A 21,572-nucleotide genomic window follows, 5' to 3' on the forward strand; every position below is an offset into this window, starting at 1 on the left:
CACACGCTAAATATAAAATCAAACAGATCAAGCACTGCATGAAGCCCCCTGACTTTTACGGCTGCCACTTGTTTCTCTTGTTTCATTTTACATCATCCATTTATTCTATATATTTAATACAATATTTTGATTTACCATTGACATAAATCTAGTTCAATCAATGTCAGAAAACGGAAAATAACTATACAGTTTGAGTCAGTGGTAGTACTTACAATGGCCATCAATCGGGTGGAGGGGCTGTCAAGCCATGAGTTGCAATTACTTCCTGCTTGTCGACCAATCATTTTAAACGCAAATACCCGGAAGGGAGTGGGCATGCTGGGAGCGCGCACGCATGCGCACAAACACACGTAAATCTGTTGCTAAACTAGCAAGATAAGCTAACTGTTCCCATGAGCGTTGTCAACGCACACTCAGTCTAATATGTTCCTTTTCCTTTGTTTACAGTATTAATTCGCCCGTTTCAATTGTACGGTTGGAGTGTAATCGGTCGTATCAGAAAGGGCGTATTGAAACGAACTGTTATTTTATGACATAATAAAAACTTCGTCTATCATTTTGTGGAACGTGCCATGGCTTTCGAACACGATGAGGCTAATATACACAAACCGCGATAGTAACACGTCAAAGATAGCTCTGGGGACAATGGTTATCTCTATTATCTTTGAAAGAGTTGAATCGCCAAACACAATAACGAGATGCAAGTTGTGACTCAACAGATTTAAATATTGATAAAAACAAGTTTAGACGACAGAGGCGGCGTACGCCAGGACTGCAACAGGTGATCCACGTTCCCGGGCGTAGTGCTGATTGACAGCCGCGGTGACCCAATCAGTGGGCAGACATCAGCGCAAATAAGCCAATCGCGTGCGGTGGCGGAGTCAATATGGGCGTTTACTCGCTCTGCGGAGCCTAAGCTTCGTCAGTGTGATCTACGCCGAGCTCCGAGCACTCACGAGCGGCGTGTTCTCTTCAGTCTCACCGGGGAGGTGGAAATACGACATTATTCATCTTTTCACGGCGGAAGACGCCTTTTGAGCTCCGGAAAAGTGACGGATATTCGCGCTACGGAGGGCTCAGACTGGTAGGTTATAACCTATGTTCCATTTAAATAAAAAATAAATAAATAAAAATATATATATAGAATTAAATGAAATAAAAACTCCATTGTGTGCAGTGTTCCCCCTCTGTCATTAAAAAAGGTTTACGTGTTAGGTTAAGCTCTACTGCAGGCATGCATCATAGCACTACCTCAAACTATACATGTATTTATTAAAAACGCGACAGAGGAAATGCACTACACACTGAATTCAATGGTTTAGGATAAATTATTTATGTTAGAGATTTACTAAAAATATGGTGGCAAAATTTAAGTGTCTGTTTAATTGCATTTTGACACGGTGGCAATGCTTCTATGCGCATGATAAGTGTCTAATGGTAGTTTGGATCATGTTTACACACTTTTGTAAAGCAGTGTTGCATAATACTGCCTTTGCTGTCTTTTAACGGACATAATGTTTAGTTAGTATAGTGCTCCACCAAGGCTTTATTATGTCAAAGATGGTGGTGATTACCTGTCACCGGTTATATTTTAAGATGGTACTTTAAATGTCATATCCAAATCATATATTTTCCCAACAATTGTAAAGGGGGAAAAAAGACACCGAAATGTTTTTTGAATCAAATTATTAGCTAATTGCCTGATGCATTAGGAGTAATAAAGTTTTATATTGGTAATGCAAATGCAAATTGGAATGAATAGGTCCGGATCAGTTAGGGATTAGGGTTAGTTTACCGGGAAGACTCACAAAAGTTCAGTAAATGATGTCAAACTGGTTTCACTTAAACTGAGCAGCATAACTGGGAACCAATCCAAACAATTTCCTTTTCATTTGGATCGAGTGTTGCAAAAAAATGTGTTGTCACATTTCATAATTTTCACCCTCTTTTATTTGAGCCTCACTGAAATTGTCTGTTTTGCGGGGGCAGTTCTGCCCCATGCAAATGAGCCACAGCTCACCCTGCCCCCTCTACTGTGGGGCCAATGTCAAGCATCAATTGCAAAGCGTGGGCAACCCACACAAAGTAAACTCATCTACTATTTTGTAAGATAATTTGCACAACCAACAACATTGCAACTCTGCTTAGCTTTTGGCTTTGACATGCTAGAAGTTATGTGTAGTCTGTCCGTCGCCTAAAATGGTGGATTTTTCTTCCAGCCTGGCTGCCCAGTCATGAGCAGAGAAATTGAGTGTGGGAGCAGTATTTAGAATAGTCAAATTGTTACAATTTGGCGAAATTATGAACGGATCATTGACGGACACATTTTATGAAATGGGTAGGTAACAAAACTTTTATTTGGTAGTTTAATTTCAAACTTGATGGGTGGGCAGGCACTTCAGAGACCCAACTATTTATATATAAGCTATTCATAAGTCAATTTTCCATATGTCCCCCCAAAAACGTATGTGACAGACTTACAGCGAAATACCCCATGGATTAAGAACTGCAACACATTTTCCAGGCTCGTCCAGGGGTCCCGTTAGCTTAGCTTTTGGCTTTGACACGGTATTGCTTCAGTGTAGTTCAGCCGTTGCTTGAAAGCGGAGTATCTTAACCCCCGCCTACCTGCCAAGTCATGGGCAGAGAAACTACATGTATTGTGTAAATAGTGTAAATGTGATGTCATTCACACTGGCTTGCTCACAGACATATTCTCGGAACTAGGTAGATGACGACAGATGGTAAATGTGTGAGCATCTGTAAAGCACTTCGGGCAATGTGATGGTGTAGTTAAAGCACTATATAAGTGCAATGCATTTACCATTTAATTATTGTAACACTTTACCACTAAGACTGTGTTTAATAAAACAAATAACCTTAAATGTACTTGCAGGTTCTTGCTGCAGCCATTTTGGATAATAAAATTACACTGAGGATTAGCCTGTGAAAGTTGGCTTGAATCGTGCTGGCCCTTCCCCATGAGGAAAGATGGGGAATGGCTTCTCGGAACAACCTAGCTTCCTGGCGAGCATCCCCTTCTTCCAGTCCTTCCACATCGCCATCCTCGGACTGGACTCAGCTGGCAAGACCACCGTGCTGTACAGGCTGCAGTTCAACGAGTTTGTCAACACAGTGCCCACCAAGGGCTTCAACACTGAGCGGGTGCGGGTGTCCTTGGGCGGTCACCGCACCGTGACCTTCCAATTTTGGGACGTGGGTGGCCAGGAGAAGCTGCGGCCACTGTGGAAGTCCTACACTCGTTGCACGGATGGTATCATTTTTGTGGTGGACTCTGTGGACAGTGAGCGCATGGAGGAGGCGAAGACGGAGCTCCACAAGATCGCCAAGACCTCGGAGAACCAGGGCGTGCCCCTATTGGTGGTGGCCAACAAGCAGGACCTGAGGCACTCCCTGGGGCTGCTGGAGATCGAGAAGCTACTTGCACTGAAGGAGCTAAGCCCGGCAACGCCGTGGCACCTGCAGCCCGCTTGCGCCATCATCGGGGATGGACTCAGGGAGGGCCTAGACCGACTCTATGATCTCATCTTGAAGCACAGAAAGGTGATCCGGCAGCAGAGGAAGAAGCGATAAAGACTGTGAGTTACGGATAAAGGAGTGTCTGGAGTCAAATCCAGCAGTCTACATTGTTGTCTCAGTTCTCTGAGCTTAAAAGTTTGTCAGGCTGTGTTCACACTTGTCAGGTTTAAAAACGAACTCTGGTGCGATCTTTCGTAGTGCGGTTCGTTTGGGCAATGTAAACCATGGTGTGCAACAGACAAGCTCACCTAGACCACACAAAGACTGTGTTAAAACTCATTAGGTGTGGTCAAGTTGGAACTTGATCACCCGGACTGAGGCTGCTTGAAGACTTGGTCTCGGTCTTCTCGCAAGTGCGTTTTGGTTAATTGCCGCTCAAGTATGATTTGCTACATAGACCAAACAGGCAGCCCGAGACCGCTTGAAGACTTGGTCTCGATCTGTTTGCAGTTGAACATTAGTGGACTGAGACTTTTTGAGAAATTGGTCTCAGCCCACTTGCAAAAGAACTCTGATGTGGTTCGGTTTAAGTGTTAATGATACATTTAGTCAAATGATGAAAATACCAGTGGGAAGATGTGGCGAACCAGACCAAAATTGCACTTCATGTATTTTTTTGGTACAGATCAAAATGCAGTTCCTCTGCGTTCGCACACTTTGTTTGCTTTAAGTGAACTCTGGAGCAATTACTCGGCTGAAGTGGTTTGTTTGGTCAAAGTGTGAAGGATTTTACCACGAACCAAACAAGCAGACTGAGACAGCTTGAAGAGGTGGTCTCAGCCTAGCTTGCAAGTAAACTCTGATCCGGTTCTGTTCACTTGCGCTCAAGTGTCAAAGCTACACGGACCAAAGAACCGGACCAAATGTACCCTATCTTTTGGTCAGGACCACTTTGGTCTCATTTGTTTTATTAAAACAAACTCTGGTTTGATTGCTCTGCTAGTGCTGTTTGTTTGGTCAATTGTAAACTCCATCATCTGAACAGTCTCGTGGTCCAAAATTACTTAAGAGGTGGAATTGATCTGCTTGCTAGCGAACTCCAATGCGATTCAGTGCACTTCAGCTAAAGCATGAACTTCAAACTTTGTCCGATGATGAAAATCCCAGCAAAGCTAACCGGACCAAATATGCGCACCATGTATCATTTTGGTCTGGTCTGGTTTGGTTTGGTTAAAACAAACTGGTGTCGTTCCTCTACTCGTGCAGTTCATTTGGTTATGTGTTTATGCTATCTGAACTCTGTTGCGGACCAAACAAGCTGACTGAGACCGCTTGAAAAGGTGGACTCGAGCCCCTTGCAAGTGAACTCTAGTGCGGTTTGGTTCACTTGAGCTCAAGTTTGAATGCTTACAAGGGCCAAAAGGACACAAAGAACCGGACCAAATATGTCTTTGGTCCTGACCAGAGTACTAAAACAAACTCACCAGAGGTGCAATTGCTCTGCTCGTGCGATTTATTTTGTGTAGATGGTATCATCCGGACAAGCAAATGGAGACCGATCAAGTAGGAACACCATCATCCGAACCGAGACTGCTTGAAGAGGTTGTTTTGGGTGAACTTACAGTACAAATTAACTCTGGTGCGGTTCTGTTCACCCTACATGGACCGGCATTAAAACAACAGCAAAATAGTAGCCAACTCCCAATTGTGAACACAGCCTTCAGTCATGTGATCATGTTTGTGGATCAGGAAGTGATGTATAAAGGAACAAAGTATGACGAAGAGAAAGTTCTAGACAAGTGAGGGTTTGAAGAAGTGATTTAATGTACAGAAGGTTTGAGGTCTGGAAGAGTGGTACAAGATGTGATTGAAATTGCCAACGGTTGTTGTATTCTTACCAAAAACAAAAAATGATATTTTAAATAAAATAACTAGACTGGTTAGAACATCAAGGAAATTTTAACTTTTTGTATGCTAACTCATCACTATTTTATTTTACACTTCATAGACTTTCTACATGTGAAAGCAAAGTATTATTATTGTGCATTTATTAGTTTGGTTGCTCTCTTCTATCTTCCACCTGAAGCACTTTAGATGATCACTTCTCCTTGCGTTTACAGTTTATTAGATCGACTTTTTTAAAATATGCATTATTTGAACTGGTTTGGACAGATTCCTCTTTGAGCCGGTTGTCCTGAGCATTTTTTTATAATTTTTTTTTATAAATAAAAACCTACCTACCACTCTAACCATTGTGCTTCAGTTCAGTATTTTATTGCATTGCCATTGTAAAGGGTAACACATTCTAATCACCCTTTCGCTTGAGCTACCTTTTGGTTCTTAAAAAAAGTGGTGGGACAGAGCTAAACACAATTCTGTGTGCTGATTAGTCGACAATTCATAACCACCACCACCACATCGACAAGTTTGCCAAACAATCAAGTACATGCAAGTCTCTTAGAGACGCTAACTATCGGTGTTAGCTTCTGATAAGCGGCGCAGTACTTGAATCTTGCGCTTGGCTTATGCTAATTTGGACATCCAGCGACACTGTGGCTCTCCAGCGTTTGGCTTTGACAAGATGGTGCTTCAGACAATGTAGTCTGGTTGGTGCTTGAAAATAGTCGAACTTCACTCAGCCTCGCTGGCAAGTAATGGGTGGAGAAACTGTGTGTGTGTGTGTGTGGGTGGAGGGGGATTATGTAAATTAGCCTCACTTTTACAATACAAGTCGGCAAAAACGCTGAAGAGCTAAAAAGAAAACGAGATTAACAGGCATTCCAGAGACCAAAATATTTGTATACAAGCTATTAAAAAGCTAATTTTATATGTGACCTTTAAAACGCAATGAAAAGGGGCACTAAAAAAAGTCAGATTTTGCCAGTTACGTGGAAATGCTGGTAATGGGGTTTTATCGTTGTGAACCTTTCAGTTCGTTAAAGTAAACAAAAGGCCAAAAAATGCAAAGAAACAACCACATGATGTAAATACCTGTGTTTGCCTGGACATGTTACTAACCATCTGCAATGTGGTGCTTGGAGCTGCACTCCTTCTAGTGGCAAGACACGGTAAGAACCAGAAACCTGTCATCACATTGACACACACTGCGTTTGAAAGGCGACATTTAAAAATGTGACAAGGGAGTTCACTAGTTGCTTTTCATGCTTGGTTGCAGTCACGTCACTTAAGTACATCCAGTGGTGGGAAGTAACAAAGTATTAACACTTACAACTGTACGTAAGTAGATTTTTGTGTTTTTTAGGAGGCCTAAGCGGAATAATGACACTTCAATTCTTTTCAATGAGGAACATTTATTTGATGTAGGAGAGTTCAAAAAATTAAAACCGTAAATCAAAGCACCACCGCTGTATTATAGATAATTGATGAATTACTTTTGTACATAATTACATTTCAGACAGCACTTTTTTTTTTTTTTTTTTTTTTGCTTTGCCTGAAATACAGGCATTAAACCTGACCTACCTTTACCAGTTTTTTTTTTGTTTTTTTGTTTTAAACACACATAGTATCTGGATTTCTACTTTAAGTACAGAGTGTAAGAACCTTTCCACCTCTCATTACGTCACAGCTGCAGACAAGGGTTGAAGTGTTCCGACATGAACAAAAAGCACCTGAGTGTTGTTAGGCACGCTCAACCTTGCAGAGGGTTAACAATTATCTCCTTCCTCCAAGGCTCTGCAATGCGGTCGGGGGCAGCCCGAAGCCGGTAGGACAAGCTTGGGCAGGAGCTGCGAGCCAGAGGGGGGGGATTCGGGATGGGAGGGGGGCTTCCCCGAGCTCTCTTTACAAACACGGTTAACGGGTTAAGAGTCCCAGCAGCAGCTGGTCCGGTGATGAAGCGACATCAAAACAAGCCGGCTGTAAAAAATCGTCTCCATTTTAATATTGTGACCTTGATGTTGCGCTCTGCACGTGGAAGAAGGCTTGAAATGCTACAGGAATTTAAAAATAGAGACCTAATTAACACTGGAGTCTCAGGAAGGTTAATCAGTGGGAGATTAAATATTGATATGATCTCCTTTACAAACCCCAATTCCAATGAAGTTGGGATGTTGTGTAAAATGTAATAATATTAGTCGTTTTTCACAAGGGATATAAGAATATATGCCTGCGAGTATTTTTAGATTGTCTGTCTGCATGTTTTGCTCCACTGTTTATGTTCAAATGTCCTTTGCTTAAAAGATTATAGCACCACCACATAGATGCTATTCCTGCGCCCTTCAATGGTGTTTTGAATTGTTTGTGAGCATTGAAATAAAATCACTCCGCTGAAGCTATATGGTTGATTTAAATAGTCTGACCTTTGTCTGCCTTGGTCGGGAAGGAGAAAAATCAGGGACAAAAACAACTCTATTATCTTTATGTGTGTACCAGGCCTAAGTCGGGTCACTCGCACAGTATCTCAAGCACACTTGTGTAATGCAAATTGGCCTTCTTTGGAGGTAGTATCAGAGGCCAGAGTGCGGAAAATGTTATTTTACGCTATGTGAAAGGGTCAACTGTGAATATGAACACGTTTTGTGCCACTCTTGAGTCACACTTTGCAGCGATTCTGAACCGATTGGTCTCTGAAGTTTTATCCTCCGTGCCGTCGTTGGTGTTTCACCTGACCAATCACAGCGAGCGGAAGCCAGGAGACTTCTCCGGCTCATCTCCCGTTTTCCGATGAATGCCGTCTTTGTGAAGCGCAGGTGGCTCGTCTGCTCTCTAACTGGAAAAGAGTGGGGGGGGGAAAGGGTCAGCTCACACTTTTTTCCTGCTTGAAGTTGTCGATCATGTTTCCCATCTCTGTGTGACATGAACTCCATCCTACGTGAATTTGCCTCCTGTCCACAGGCTGTCCATTTAAAAAAAATAAACAATTAAATTAAAATAAATAAATAAAAAAAAGCCCTCCAAAAATCCGCTCATCCGTGCAGGAATTTCCATTATTGCTTTTTATACGAGGCTGCACTCTGCCTGCAGCGAGATTGCGGTTCATTGTCTGCTTTAGACTCGCACTAAAATCACAAGTTACAAGCGAATAACTCCTTTATACTCAACTGCATAGAAGAGCAGGTTTTTATTTGAAGTAGGGCTGCATTTTGTTTTTAATAAATTAGCTCTTATCTCAGAGTTGGGACAGCACTAAAATTCTTCTGTATGCTTTGCTTTTGTAAATAGCCTACTTTCTGAGTAGAGTAGTGATAATAACTACTGCTTAGTTTATTTGAAGTGAAGCGTTCATTTGAGAGGAGACTTATTTGTGCAAATGATTCTTAATGAGTTAATTTGTTACTAGCCTGAGCAAAAAACAATCTTGACACATGTTCTCCTTCCATAACGACACCATTTCCTCAAGTAGTCGCCGGGTTTAAAGAGTGCTAGCCATTTATTGGAAGTATGATTGGGCTTTATTAAAAACATATCTTATTTCCCTGTACAATAAACATTCTTGCTGCATGTTATGTGTTTCATAAATGCCATATTTCCTCAGCAGAGTTTAGTTACTAAACTGCGGAGAGTTTATTTGAACTAAGGTGTAAATTTGAGAAGAGGCCTTCATTTGTACAAATGCTTGTTTTATTGGTTAATTAATTCATTATTAACTGGGGGGAAAATAAACATATTGCCCTATGTTTTCCTTTTATAAATACTGTATTTACTCAAATAATATCTGCAGGTGTTTATTTACACGGCTGTAAAGAGTACCGGGCATTTATTTGAAATGAGGTGTCAATTTGAGAGGAGGCCTTTGTTTATACAAATTATGGTTTTATTAGTGAGTCACTTAGTTATTACCCAGAGGAACAAACTGTATATGTGTGTTCCGCTTTCATAAATGACTTATTTCCTTAAATAGTGGCTAGGAGCATTTATTTACTCAACTGTAGAGAGTATCAGTTGTTTATTTGATGCACATCTGTGTTTTATGGGGTGGGGGGGACATAATCCCTGATATTGTATTTCCTTTAATAGCAGCCAAGAGCGTTAATTTATTCATATTACAAAGTGTTTTTTTAAGTAGTGTGTTTATTTGTACAAATGTTTGTTTAATTAGATAAAGTGGATTGTATGGACATAAATACCCAAATTCATACATACAGTACATACCTTTATATAGTGATACATGATTAGAGCTACGGCAGTAGCATGGGGAAGTGTCTCAATACTTTTGACTGCTACTCTCAACATGCATCTCCGAATATTAATATGTAATTTTTGGAGTGAATTTTTGAATGCGTGCATGCTGCCTCAGTCTACTTACTATGCGAGATTATCACGGCGGGAATTTATTTTTCTTCCCCTCAGCTCTTTGGAGAGCAAGCGAGAGTTTATTCGTTTGTGAACGGGACGGCGTCCTCAGCCTCATTGCAAGTGGAGAACATGGCCACCTGCAGACTTGGGGAAGAAGTAGTGGCGGTGGAGAGGGGATGCTTGCTGCTAGCGAAGGAGCTTGGGGATCTGAAACGATTAGAGTGATGATAAACATGGAACAGGTAGTGGAAGTGTCTGCGACGGAAGGTTATCGTTGCAACGACATTGCAGATTAACTACTGTTAATGGTTCATAGAATACTCGGGGGTGTTTGGGTGGAAAATGCTGCAGCTGGAACACGTAGGAGGGAGCACAGAACCCCTATTCTAGGCTCCCTCCACCAGCTGCCTGCTTTATTTGTTACTGTTATATTGTTTTAAAATTATGTTCATTTGTCAATATTTGATATGCAGCAGTAGTTGTCTTTTTAGAACATTCAAAGCTGTGTTTGTTTTTAAAGTATTCTATAAATCAAATTAAGTTGAGTTGGCGTTTGATGAATTTTGAGGGGATACTTAAGTTTCTTTGCCCAATATTTGTGTCTAATATTTTGGTTCCTTTTTTTGTTTTTTTAAATATTTTCCATTTAATAAATGTTTATATTTTCATATCATTTCCTTTGTATTTTTTTATTTTTTAAAAAATACTTTTGTATTTTGGGTGTAATATTTTGTGTATTTTTGGTCCAATATTTTTTCAATGATTTTCTAATATTGGTTATGTTTTACATTGAAAGGTTTTTTTTTTCTAATCAAAAAAGGTCAAAGTAATAGACCAAAAGGAAAACTTGATGATAACCATAGAAGAGGAAGTGGAACTGTTTGCAATGTTGGGTTACGATATCGTTCCAAAAGCATCATTTTACACTTTTGCTTTATATTTCTCTTTTTGTGGGGGTTTGGGGACCTTGACGGTCAAATATTGCACAGACAGAATTGAAATACTTTCTTTTGGGGGATCTAAGCGCACAATAAAAACTAGACAATCAAATAATTATGATGTTATGTTTTCTTATCTCATCTCTCACAGGAACTCGAAGCTCAAATGTTGCACACAGAATTGGAGTATTTTAGCTTTTTTTCTTTGACTTTGTCTCTGCCTTGTTTCCTCTCCCATGTCCGAAACCACCAGCTGCAGCGGCAAACGACTTTTTCATTGCCTTTAACCTTGAACCCGGAGCCACCCCGCCTCAACATCCAGACACAAGCCGGTGGGCCGGCTTCGGGGGGCCACAAAGAGCCGTGTCCCCTCCAGAGGGGTCTTTGTGAGGCACAGGCCTGTGAAATGTGTCTCTGGTCTTGTTTGGCCGTGAGGGATTACGGCGGCGGGCTGCTGCGGCGTGGCGGAATTCCTTTCACATTACGGGCCCCCCGAAAAACCTTAGCGGAGATTTAGGATGGGCAGCCTATATACACTATAATAGGGGAGCCAATAGAAAGGAATTCATACAAAGTGAGTGAATTGTGCGTGAAGATGACATGATAAGGCGCACATTAGAGCGGTGGGAATCCCACAGTTCCATGCAAAACGAAACCATGGCAACCATTAGTCCAAGAAACCACCTTCAAACCACTTCAGTTTGGTGTCGTTTTGGGGGGAACTTCGGTAAGGCCCCACGGCTTGAAAATATAGTGGTACCTTGACTTTTATGAGTTTAGTTAATTCTGTGACCAAACTCGAAACTCAAAATACTCGTACAGTGGTCCCTCGCAAAACGCTGTTCCCCTCTTGTGAATTGAGTGCATTGCGGATTCTTTTTTTCATATTCATATCATGCACAATTCGCCATATCGTGGGATTTTGAGAGGATACTGTAATTTTTTTGTGAGAAAATAAACGCTTCCTAGCCCAAAACATTAAAACTGTAAACAAACAAAACAAAACAAAAATCCCTTAAAATACATATTACAAGGAATGAAATGTACATAGTGTCCAGTACTACTTTGCATTACTGTTTGTTAAAGAGTGTAAAAGGTGTTTAAGAGTATCGAAGAAAGTAGAAAGTGTTTAGAAGAGTATGATAGACATTGAGGAAGGAAGATTCATAAGGATCTGGGGAGGTTCATACAGCTTTTAAATATGTATAAATGATCAAAAAAATATATGTGGTCGCTTCTTTGTGGATTTCACCTATTGCGGGGGTGGCGTGGAACATAACCCCAGCGATAATCGAGGGAGGACTCTGCATCAAACCACTTTTACCCATTGAAATAAATTTAAATGCCATCAATTTGTTCTAGCCCTCCCCTCGAAAAATAGTTTTTTGGTTGTGTTTTTCCTAATGAAAAATAACCCTGTCATAGTTTATAAAGTGTACTTACTGTATCTACTGTAGTATGTATAATGTGTGTACATTGTGTATCTTTAAGGGGCGTGGCCTAGTTAGTGACATCAGGAGCTGGAGTCGGGTTGGCCGCATAGGCTGCATGTTGGCCAGCATCTTGGTTGGATATTAATGTGTTTTTGTTTCCAATATATTTTGCCATTTTTTAAAAATGTTGTCCAATAGTTTTGTCTCATTTGTATTAGTTGATAATATTTTTCTTTTGACTTTTTCCCCACCTCACGATTATCAGATTTTTCCCAATATTTTTTGTTCACCTGTAATATTTTTTTATTATTTTCTAATATACTGTATATATTTTTGAAAACTTCTCCTAAAGATTTGTATTTTTGTAATTTTTATCTAATATATATGGTTCTAATAATGTATTTTTGTCTGAATGATTTTGTATTATTTTCCAATTTAGTTTTTTATTGAATGTTTTTGTCTTTTATGTCTAATATTTTGTATTATACGAAGAAATCAAATAAATATAAATACTGAGCGGTACCAGGAAAGTGTCCATGGGCCTCTGTTGTGTGCTGCACTGTGATTGGTCTGCTGGCATGAGGAACCAACACTGTGAAACGCAAAGGTAGTTTGTTTTTTGAGATGTAGGTAATGCCACTGATAGTTTGATTGACACTAAATCTGGTGTATTCATCACGACAGGACACATGAAAAGCAATAGAAAATCTATGTGGTGAAATGCAATGCTTGCCGTTTTGGTTTGAAGGTGACAGTTTTTTCCCTTAATCATCTTGTTGACCTTTTTTATCCTAGCGGTATATTTAAATCTCCATTGTTACACTTTGAGAATCCAATTGTTTCTATTTGTCTCACACTGGATGCTAATCTGATCTGCACACCTCTCAATGCTCTGAGGTGTGTGTGTTTCCCTCTCATGTGACCTCCTCAGCGTGACCGGCCCAACGTTGCCAATAACACGGACGGCGCTGTTTAAACACGGCGCAGGAGTTCATTAATCCGAGAATGTCCTGGCTGAATAATGAAGCGGGCCTCTTTTGAAAACAAAAACAGGAGGATGGGGGAGGAGGAGAAGGAGGGCGCGGGCTTTTATTGATGCTTAAAGAATGATTAACATCTCAGAAGCGTTCAGTCTGACTCCATTTCCATGCTTATCAGTGCCACTCCTCCACATGTCGCAGAAGGACAACATAAAGTTGATAACTGCAATGATTGATCAGGCCTGGGAATCTGTTTACACAACACTTTTGACCAGAAACTGATTAAAAGGGCTGTTATTGGATACAGCAACAACAGAACCCACAGCTATTTCCCTCTGTATTTGTATTTTTGTTCTTAAAATATTTGTATTGTTCGGCATATATTTTTCAATTTTTTTATTTGTGTTTTTTGTCAAGAATTCATTTTCTAATATTTGTATTTTTCATCAAATATTTGTAGTGTATTTCTCAAACATGTTTGTAAATGTTTTTCAAAACTTTTGTATTGTTCATGAAATATTTGTGTGTTTTATTTTACATTTTTCATACATTATATATTTGTATTTTTTGTCTAATATGTTTGTACTTTTGTTTTGAATATATTTGTATTTTATTTATCAAATATGTTGCATTCTTATTCAATACTTTATATAATATATATATATATATTATATATATATATATATATATATATATATATAAGATATATTATATATGTATTCTCATCAAATATTTTACAGTTGTGTGTACTATTTTTGTAATATTTTCTATTTTTGTCAATTATTTAGCATTTTTGTCAAATATTTTGTATATTTTGGCTTATATCTTTGTAGTAAGGTTTAGAGTTTTTCGTTTTTTAATCAAATATTCTTGATTTCTGCCTAATAATTTTGTACTCTTAAAAGATACTAAAAATTTTCTGTCTAATATTTTTGTTTTTTGGTCATATTTTTGTATAGATATTTTTTAATCAAATATGTTGTATTCCTTTTTATTAAAATATTGTTTTATTATTGGTCAAATATGTACTATTTTTGTCTTATATTCAAAAACTTTTTTTTCTTGAGGAGTTTGTCTTATTTTCCAATATTTTTCAACTTTTTCCTGGAATAAGTTTTGTTTGTTGCTCGCAGTGAGCACAAGAACGTAATGTAGTAGTCTATATGTTCAAGCATGTAGAGGCTAATGGCTGCCGCAAGAAGCAAATGATAGAAAATTCCATTGCTAGAAATAAGCTGTAACTATAGCAACCAGCCATTCGTCTAGAAAATAAGGACAATGGCTAGGTAGCTAGCGGTTAGCGCAACAAGCTAACGTAGAATTTCATCACGCCTCTTCCTCCGGTGGTGTCCGAACCATTTTCCCAGCTTGTTCTCAAAATGTCAGACCCCCCACCCCCGCGACTGAACTTGTAACCTCCAAGTAGAACATTGTGCGCTGGTTTCTATGAGAACCAGACAGTGTCACATTGTAGGAGTGTCATTCGGGGGGGGTTCAGGGTTCTTCCCCCTCAGAGTCATAAATCCAAATAATTAAAGGCCAACCAACACCGTAGTGCTCTCCACAAACCGAGTTAAACCAGGATGTGTTCATTTGGAAATCGCTAACTGAGTATTTACTTCGGTGATGTACGTCGTTAATGATTTGTCTCAAACTTCTTTGTGAAGCAGAGGTTTAGGGTGCAGGGACCAGGAAGTGGTGAATATTGGGCCTATTTGTATTTTTCAGAAAATGTCTTTTTATTATTTTGTATTATTTTCACATATTTTTTGTAACCTTTTGTCCATTTTTACCCTGACATTTTTCAAATTTTCATGCAATAGTTTTGGTCTCTATTTAAGGGATTAGGGAACCGTTCGGAGGTGGATTGTTGCCCGATTGAAATGAGGTCACGTAACCTTCTCGGATGCTCCCATACACCGTACAGGCGGTCACATAGCACCATGAGGTGAAGCAATAGCCTCTTTTACAACCGGATCACGCTCACGTGCTCTGACTCACAGTGCTGGACTGCTGAGGAGCAGTCAGGGTCAGATGACACTGATACCACGGAAGAAGACTTCCTTGTCCCGCATGTAAACTGATACTGATAGTGCTTCCTAAGTAAACAACTCACTCACTTTACTGTTGCACCATGACAAACTCTGATAACTGATAACATATCAGCAGCATTAAAGCTTTATAATAGGGGCAAGATTAAACTGCGTACTGCACAGGCCACAAAATTAGGTACCCTAAAGAGGAATAAAGATGTTGACTTTTTAGGTCATTGTGTGTTTGTTCATTTGCGACGGCACTCCATACTGCTGTTTTTAATATTTGGGTTATTTGAATGTTGTACCTAATATTGCGGCAAGTGATGTAACTTAAAAAAATGATATCATTCACTTAAGTATTCTGTGGTGTATATACACAAGGCATAGCTAAAGACTAAATAGTAATACATGTACGGAGCTAAAGTTTGACACAAGTGGACTTTTGTATTTTTTCCTCCAAATCTTTGTCTATTTTTCTTTAACTTTCTTATAGTTTCTCATGAATATTTTCCAATTTACCCTTACTCTGGGTTAGTTTTCCCATATTTTGATATAATATTTTTCTAGTTTTCCCCTTGTATGTTTAAAATATTTATGTATTTTTTAAAAGAATATTTTTGTTTCAATGTTTACGTATTTTGGTTTATAATATGTTTGTGCTTTTTGTAAATTTTTCTGTACATTTTGTAGTAGTTTTGCCTTATATTTTTGGATTTTTCATCTAATAATTCTGTATTTAAAAATATTTGTTATTATTTTCCAATATTTTGTTGTAGCATTTGTCTCTCTTGTGTGTTTTATATATATATATATATATATAGTAATATTCCTGGTTCTGTAATATTTTGATATGATTTTTTCATATTTATTGTTGCTAGCAGTTAGCAAGAAGCAAATGTATCTTATATAACATTTTTTAATATTTAGTATTTAAATGTTTTGGTTTAATGTTCGGCGGCACGGTGGCCGACTGGTTAGAGCGTCAGCCTCACAGTTCTGAGGCTCCGGGTTGAATCCCCGGCCCCGCCTGTGTGGAGTTTGCATGTTCTCCCCGTGCCTGCGTGGGTTTTCTCCGTGCACTCCGGTTTCCTCCCACATCCCAAAAACATGCAATAATTGGAGACTCTAAATTGCCCGTAGGTGTGAATGTGAGTGTGAGTGTGAATGGTTGTTTGTTTGTTTGTATGTGCCCTGTGATCGGCTGGCAACCAGTTCAGGGTGTACCCCGCCTCCTGCCCGATGACAGCTGGGATAGGCTCCAGCACGCCCGCGACCCTGGTGAGGAGAAGCGGCTCAGAAATGGTTTAATGTATGTGTATTTTGTTTCTAATATTTTTAAATCAAATTTGTTTTATTTGTTTTGTTTTTTTGTTATATATGTTTTTTAATATTCTTTTGTATTTGTTGTGTAAGATTGCATATTACTTTCCAATATTTTATCCATCCATCCATCCATTTTCTACCGCTTATCCGAGGTCGGGTCGCGTGTCAGTAGCTTTAGCAGGGACGCCCAGACTTCCCTCACCCAGCCACTTCATCCAGCTCTTCCGGGGGGATCCCGAGGCGTTCCCGGGCCAGCCGAACGATGTAGTCTCTCCAGCGTGTCCTGGGTCGTCCCCGAGGTCTCCTCCCAGTGGGACGTGCCCGGAACACCTCACCAGGGAGGCGTCCCGGAGGCATCTGAATCAGATGCCCCAGCCACCTCATATGGCTCCTCTCAATGCGGAGGAGCAGCGGCTCTCCTCTGAGATCCTCCCGGATGACCGAGCTTCTCACCTTATCTCTAAGGCAGAGCCCGGACACCCTGCTGGAGGAAACTCATTTCGGCCGCTTGTATCCGGGATCTCGTTCTTTCGGTCACGACCCACAGCTCGTGACCATAGGTGAGGGTAGGAACGTAGATCGACCGGTAAATCGAGAGCTTCGCCTTTTGGCTTAGCTCCTCCTTTACCACAACGGATCGATACAAAGTCCGCATCACTGCAGACGCTGGACCGATCCGCCTGTCGATCTCCCGTTCCATTCTTCCCTAACTCGTGAACAAGACCCCAAGATACTTGAACTCCTCCACTTGGGGCAGGATCTCATCCCCGACCTGGAGAAGGCACGCCACCCTTTCCCGACTGAGGACCATGGTCTCAGATTGGGGGGACCCACCTTACTCTTTCGGGCTATGCCCGGTCGGGCCCCATGGGTGCAGGCCCGGCCACCAATATTTTAGTTTATCATTTTCCCTCATATTTGTCTAATATTTTGTATTTTTCCCCAAGATTTTGGGGTCTAATAAAAATGCATTTTTTGTTTCTAATATATTTGCATGCTTTGTCTAATATTTTGTATCATTTCTTTATATTTTTAGGGTTTCTTTCCCTCTTGTCACTTGTGTCTCATTTTTTTTTTAAATTCCCCCCCCCCCCCCCTCAATATTTTTATTCTAATATTTTGTATTTTTTTTCTCATATTTATAAGATTGTTTTTGTGTCGCTGTTGTATGCTTTACTGTGATTGGCCTGTTTGCATTTTTGGGGTGTGGCTTCATTGAATAGACTTCCTGAAGCTGCTGACGTGTTGCTTCAAGACATGAGAAATTCCTTTCGGCACGTCCATTCGATCTGTAATTCTGTGATCTTCCAGTTTCTGTGTCATTTCCTTACGTCTTAAATCCTACCTGACGGATTTGCGTCTGTCATTGTCCAGAATATTAGCATGATAAGATGAAAATAACGCCATGTAGCGTGTTAGCGTTGCTATCCTACGTCAAGGCCTTGGTGAGTGAAAAAGGCCTGGTTTGTGAGGCAGGTGGAGGTGTAGGCTGCCTTTTGCGGGGTCTCACTTTCAGTCTGCATGGAGGCCAGAGGCCCCGCTGGCACATTTGCAACGCCGGCACACACAAAAGGCCTTTTAAAAAAAAAAATCTCTCTTTGTGATGCTTTTCACTGCCGCCAAGATGGATGACCAACCGGGCTCAGTGGCCTTGACGCAATGTGGAAGTTTTGTTAAGATCACAAACCCCCAAAACTAGATAAATGCAGGATCTGGATCAAGCTATGCAGTCGTCCACGTAGTAATTTGACTCCCTCACCAGGCAAACGCTTGTCTGCTCTCAGGTATCTATGTGGCCGTCTGAATAATCATTTGAATCCAAGGTAATCAATGTACTCATGTTATCGCTGTAATATGTTGTTAGCTCAAAATGCTAATGTTATGCTATGGATGTGAGGCCTAGTTCCTATCCATGGACTCTTTGCTTTGACATGGTGTTGTACAAGTCGTGCAGCCCCCCCCCCCCCCCCCCCCCCCTTCCTTTTTATATGACGTAAAGAGCAGCTCGGCGAGAGCAGGTGCATCCTGGTCGCTCCTGCAGGAAGTGTTTTTGATGCGGGCTGCGGGAAAAAACACGTGGCTGGCATGTGGGAAGGAGCAGTCGCTCGTCAGCTATTGTTAGGCACAAGTCACTGAAGCAGTTTATGAGATCCTGATAAATAGATTCCAAAGATGGGGAAAGATATATTTCAAACCTTTTAGATTTTGGTTTACCTGCAACTTTTTCTCTGCCCAGTAATTATTTTTAGGGAAAAACATATTTTTCTCTTTCAGAAAAGTCAACAAAAATGTTTCCCTTTGAAAAAACATGACTTATTAAAAAGGTCAATCCACCGCACACACATGCAACATGGTGGTGTCATCCGATTACTGTAATGCGATCACTCTTCTCACCAGTCATTCATCATGACCGGAGGTTTGCACAATAGAAATAAAGACAACAACCATAAATTAAATTATCCACAGCGTAACAAAGAAATCTAGCAATTTTCCATCTTATTACAAATTTTCATCAGCTCGTGATGTACGGCCAATAATTGTCTGACATGCGTGCGTGCTATCGACATGTAGCCTGTTAGCTTCAGCTGCCTCACATGACTGTGTGGGTGCGGTCCTTCTTCTAGTTTCTATTTTGGCAGCAGTGCATGAGGAGAGTGAGAATCCAAATGGAAGCTTTTGATTTTGCTTTGCACCCCCACCTCCCACCCACATAGCCTCCATAGCCTCTTCTCAGCTGTCTCATCACTCAGCAGGGGAGGGGTCAGTGCTCACAAACACACACACACACGCAAATGGGTTCCCTTTCACTTGGTGCGAGACAAGTGGGTCAGCTCCAGTTATCTGATGTGCCAGAAACGATGAGACAAATGGGGGTCTCGAACTCAAACAAAGGCCTGGCTCACCCAGCAGGGGGGCTCGGGACCACTTCCATCCCAAATGAAGGCCACAGCACACTGTTAAAAAAAAAGTCCTGTCCTGTCAGGACCACGACGTGAAGACATTTTAGGACGCAATGTGGACGTGTCAATATGTGCGACTGTAAAACTGACGCTTTAGACAAAAGACAATTTAAAATTGTATATTTATTTATGTAGTTCAACCAAACCATATAATTTCAAAGTCCACCATATTAACGTTAACATAATGTGAAACACTATAGATGCGCTAACGGAAATTAGCATCGCTGTTATGGTCATTTTAAACCTTCAAACAACTGCTACTTCAACAGACATGGAGCAGCAACGCATACGAACACAACATACAACAAAAGAAAATCATTGTATAGTTAACAAAACCGTATCATTTTGTCTAACGAAACTCCGCCAGCTTAATGCTAACATATAATGCAAAACACCCGACACGGGCAAGTAAAAATGAGCATAAATGTTACGGTAAATATAAACTTTCAAACACTACTTTCACACACACGGAGCAGGAACGCAGACAAACAGCTTACAACAATACTCACAGGCGTATATTCTCTATGCGGCGTGGGAACAACTCCTATTACCGGAGCTTCATTTGGAAACTTCTGTCTTTTCTTTTTGCTGTTAATTACGCTGCATCTCTTCCAGTAGAGCTCAATGCTGCCCCGCATGTTGTGGCACAATTTAGTACTACATTGAAGGTGGACAATTCTAATTTTAGACTTGGACCTGTATACTGTACTGTAAAAATGTATCATAAATAATTGCTTAAAAATCCCCCATATAGTAGAAAAACACTGCACCGTAGTTCCCTGCAATTATTCATATTAAGCGCCACCTTGCACAATACAAATAATTAGAACATCAAGAAATAATCCACAGTCACCAAAGTCAAATTTGTTCTCCTAAAACAAACAGAGAAGACGGCTAAAAATGACCGACATGTAGTAATGGGGATGTCCCCTCGCTGATGAATTGGAAGCGGCCTCTCGAAATGAAAGGCTGAATTATTCAGGTGAGCTGCACTGTGCCCATTTCCTGTTCAATCACGGTGACTCTTCTTCTTCTTCTTGCTTCTTCTATTTCGGAAGGCAGAACCGACGAACGTCTCTTATTGATTTCCGTCTTGCCATGATGAACATGTGCGCCGAATTTTGTGTCAATCAGACGCACTGGTGCCGGTTGTTAATATTTTCCAATTCTATCAGCATTAAACGAAAATAGCCGACTACCTGTGCATTTCACAGTATAGGTGCTTCTGTGATTTTTTGTGCATCTGGAGATGTGTGCCGGATTTTGTGTTGTGCGGATTCACCGGTGCCCGTTGACAATATTTTTAACCCTCCGGGGAACGCTATCGGAGTGTCAGATAAAGAGCACCTTCAAAGCAAAATGACTGACAATCTGTGTGTTTCACTGTGTAGGTTCTTCATTGATTTCTGTGTGTCCAGTCATGATGAAAATGTGTGCCGGATTTCGTGTCAATCAGAGCCACTGGTGCCGGATGCTAACGTTTTTGAACACTCTGGGTGGGTCGCTACCTAAATCACAGATAACTAGCACATTCAAACCAAAATGGCAAACATTTCACAGCACTGATTTTTGTCCATCAACTTATGATGAACATGCGTGCCAGATGTAATGTAAATGGAAACACAGGTGCCGGTTTGCTAATGCTTTCTAAATCTAGTGGCATTGCTACCTAAATCCCCAGAAAAACACCAACTTCAAACCAAAATGGCTGACTATTTGTATGTTTCACAGAATAGGATAAGATAGGCTGTTGATTTTTCTGTGTCCACTCATAATGAACACGCGTGCCGGATTTAGTGTAAATCAGACTCACTGGTGCCGGTTACTAATATTTTCAAACATTATCTGCATCTCTTCCTAAATCTTCAGAAAAATGTGAACTTCAAACCGAAATGGCCGACTATCTGTGAATTTTACAGCATAGGTTCTCATTTCATTTTTGTGCGTCCTGTCATGTTGAACACAGGTGCAGGAAGCTGTCATTTAAAAAAATTACTTTAATTTAGAAAAAACTGTGGATGGGTCACTATGTGAATCGCCATAAAAATACCAACTTAAACCAAAATGGCCGACTACCTGGGCAGTTCATAGCAAAGGGTCCTATTTGATTTCCTTCCATTCTGTCATGATGAACACACGTGCCGGATTTGGTTGATAAACGGATCGC

The 21,572-nt window shown here is 40.5% G+C and overlaps 1 protein-coding gene across 1 annotated transcript; it reads left to right on the top strand.

The window, feature by feature from the left end:
• The first annotated feature begins 891 nt into the window (after positions 1–891).
• Positions 892–5,723, top strand: arl4aa (ADP-ribosylation factor-like 4aa). The gene is made up of 2 exons (XM_061674805.1): positions 892–1,084; positions 2,897–5,723. Exon 2 carries the CDS (start codon positions 2,992–2,994, stop codon positions 3,592–3,594), a length of 603 nt encoding a protein of 200 aa, XP_061530789.1. The 5' UTR covers positions 892–1,084; positions 2,897–2,991; the 3' UTR covers positions 3,595–5,723.
• Positions 5,724–21,572: the final 15,849 nt, after the last annotated feature.

Source organism: Phycodurus eques, chromosome 4, assembly GCF_024500275.1.
Source record: "Phycodurus eques isolate BA_2022a chromosome 4, UOR_Pequ_1.1, whole genome shotgun sequence".
Lineage (NCBI taxonomy): Eukaryota > Metazoa > Chordata > Actinopteri > Syngnathiformes > Syngnathidae > Phycodurus > Phycodurus eques.

Coding starts and splice junctions, on each gene's coding strand:
- arl4aa (XM_061674805.1), top strand. CDS start 2,992: ATGGGGAATGGCTTCTCGGAACAACCTAGCTTCCTGGCGAGCATCCCC.